Source organism: Eimeria tenella, genomic scaffold (assembly GCF_000499545.2).
Source record: "Eimeria tenella Houghton genomic scaffold, Eth_scaff273, whole genome shotgun sequence".
NCBI lineage: Eukaryota > Apicomplexa > Conoidasida > Eucoccidiorida > Eimeriidae > Eimeria > Eimeria tenella.
Window position 1 is genome coordinate 1 of NW_013542605.1, and position 2,883 is coordinate 2,883.

The 2,883-nt window shown below is 58.7% G+C and overlaps 1 protein-coding gene across 1 annotated transcript in view; it reads left to right on the forward strand.

The window, feature by feature from the left end:
* Window positions 1–128: 128 nt before the first annotated feature.
* Window positions 129–2,883, forward strand: part of ETH_00024240 (uncharacterized protein) — a gene marked incomplete at both ends in the record, with an annotated part of 3,971 nt that continues 1,216 nt past the window's right edge. Inside the window, one exon of the mRNA XM_013375375.1 lies at window positions 129–2,708. Within this exon, the coding sequence (XP_013230829.1) occupies window positions 129–2,708 (2,580 nt within the window). The remainder of the gene's footprint in view (window positions 2,709–2,883) is intronic.

Below are 2,883 nucleotides of genomic sequence, written 5' to 3' on the forward strand. Positions count from 1 at the left end.
AGCCGACAGCAACAGCAGATGCCGCCCTTTGCTGCTGGAACGCAAGACAGCAGCAGCAGCAGCAGCAGCAGCAGCAAACTGTAGCAGCAGCAGCGGCAGAATACGGGCTTGTGCCGCGGGTCTGTCCGATGTCTGTTGCTGCTGCTGTGCAGCTGTTGGGGCCGCAGCGGCTGACTGCAGCACTTGCTGCTGCTGCTGCTGCTGCTGCTGCATGCAGCTGCTGCTTCAGCAAGACAGACTCTTTGCTTGAAAAGGAGAGAACAGAATCTTTTCTTTCTTCTCTAAGAAGCATAAGAGGCTACCTCAAGCTCTGCAAAGTGCTGCAGCAGCAGCAGCAGCAGCAGCAGCGGGCGATAGATGCAGGGGCTGCTTCGGCCTTCGCTACCAGCAGCAGCAGCAGCAGCAGCAGCAGCAGGGAAGCAAGTGTTGCTGGGGACGTGTTGATTAGCTGCTCTTTGGACTTGGAATCTGCTGCTGCTTCTCTGTGCCGCATTTGCCGCCTGCGAGCACCAAGCAGCAGCAGCAGCAGCAGCAGCAGCAGCAGCAGCAGCAGTGCTGCTGCTGCAGTGTTTTTGGCCCCTCACCACGGGGCAACTGAAGCAGCTTTGGAAGCAGAGCTTTTAATTAAGCGGCTGTACCCCCCAGCGGAAAGAGACACTGCAGCAGCAGCAGCAGCAGCAGCAGCAGCAGCAGCAGCAGCAGCAGTAGAGGGGGGGCCTGGAGCGGCAGCAGCAGCAGCGGCGGCAGCAGCGGAACTTGCTGCTGTGCTGCCTCCCCCCTTCGAGCTTGCTGCTGCTGCGCATTCGCCTGCTGCTGCTGCTGCGGCTGCAGACACTGTGAGGGCCCTCTCCTGCTGCTTGCTGCCGCTGCAGCGGGGAGAGCTGCTGCTGCTGCTGCTGCAGGCAGCAAAGCAAAAGGGCCTTCAGAGGGCCCCCAGGGGGGCCCCCTGGCTGCTGCTGCTCCGGCAGTGTGAGTGTCTCCTTGCTGCTGCCCTGCTGCTGTCTTCGATTGTCAGCAGCAGCAAAAAGGGCAAAATGGCATTTTTGAAAAATAGAGATTTTAAGAATTTAAACAAAGTCCAGAAACAGCAGCAGCAAACCCAAGACCTCTCTTACTTAGATCAGGCGCTGACGCTGCTCATCGAGCTTCAGCAGCAGCAGCAGCGGCAGCAGGAACTTAACCAGCAGCAGCAGCAGCAGCAACCGCAGCAGCAGCAGGAGCTCCCCCCGCAGCAGCAGCAACAGCAGCAGGAGCAGCCTCCCTGCAGCTGCCTGTACTGCTGCCCGGAAGAAGACCTGCACACTGCTGCAGCAGCAGCAGCAGCAGCAGGGCCCCTCCCCTCAGCAGCAGCAGCAGCAGCAGCAGCAGAGAGTCTTGACTGCTTCTTCGCGCTGCTGTTCTGCTGCATGAGCTTTTGTGCTGAGGGTCTGGGGGCCCTCGGGGGCCCCCCATCTGTCTCTGTTCATTTGCCTTATATTATTATTGGATTGGTGGAAGCAGCAGGCAGCAGCAGCAGCAGCAGCAGCGCAGCAGCAGCAGCAGCAGCAAGGAGGGCGCTGCATGCGCTTCACGACGCAGCTGGCCGCTGCATGCACAAGAAGGCAATTGATGAAGAGGCAAAAGAAGGTTTTGATTCTGCTGCTAATGAAGCTGCTGCTGCTGCTGCTGCTGCTGGGGCTGCATGCAAAGAGTGCAGAGCTGTGCGAGCGGCAGAAGCAGCAGCAGCAGCAGCAGCAGCGCCAGCAGCAGCAGCAGCAGGCGAGTGCACAGACGGAGCGCGGTGTCTGCTGCAGACCGAGGGGGCTTTGCTGCTGGACGAATTGGCTTGCCGCATGCAGCAGCTGCAGCAGCAGCAGCAGCAGGCGCTGCTGTTACTGCAGCAACAGCAGCAGGAGCAGCAAATGCTGCTGCTGTTGCAGCAAGAACCTCGAGTTGTCTCTTTGCTCTCTGCTGTTATTGCGTTGGCTCCTCCCTCCCTCATGGGGTCTGTCGGTTCGCTGCTGCAGCTGCTGCTGCAGCAGCAGCAGCTGCTGCAGCACCAGTTGCAGCAGCACCTGCTGCAGCGTCGCTGGCACAACCAGCAGCAGCAGCTGCAGCAGCAGCAGCTGCAGCAGCAGCAGATGCAGCAGGAAGTGCCCGTCTGGCTGCTGCGGCTTTTTGCTGCTTTCTCTTATTCCATTTCTGCTGCTGTTGCTGCTAGCCGCCGTTGCGCACTGCAGCAAAACGGGGCGAAGCAATTCGTCTGCTTTGACTGCTGCTGCTGCCGCTGCTGCTGCTGCTGCTGCTGCTTTGCCAGCAGCAGCAGCAGCAATTCTTTTCAGCAGCAGCGGCGCTTCTTAAAGTCCTCACTTATGCGGCAAAGGGTCTCCCGCCAAGGGCTCTGGGCCAGCAAGAGCAGCAGCAGCAGCAGCAGCAGCAGCAGAGCAGCAGCAGCAGCAGCAGACGATGACCCTGAGGTAGTGAGTTTGCTGCGGGCAGCTGCACTGCTGGGGATGAACGAAGATGCAGATGAAGAAGATCTTTTCAGCAGCAGCAGCAGCAGCACACGCAGCAGCAGCAGCAGCAGCGATTTAGGATTTGCTGCCGCAGAGGGGTCTGGCGGTGATGTGGCCGCAGCAGCAGCAGCAGCAACAGCAGCAGCAGCAGCAGCAGCAACAGCAATAGATTTCCGGTCTTTGCGTCATTCTGCTGCTACTCTTCTGTGTCTGGTTCGGCTGCACTTAAGAGACAACACCGCAGCTGCTGCTGCTGCTGCTCCAGCAGCAGCAGCAGCAGCAGCATTGTCTCACTTATCAGTTTTTCGTTGTTTGTTTGTACTGACGACAAAACAAAGAGACATTTTCCCCTCCATCCACGAGGTAGTTTTATTTATTTATTTATTTA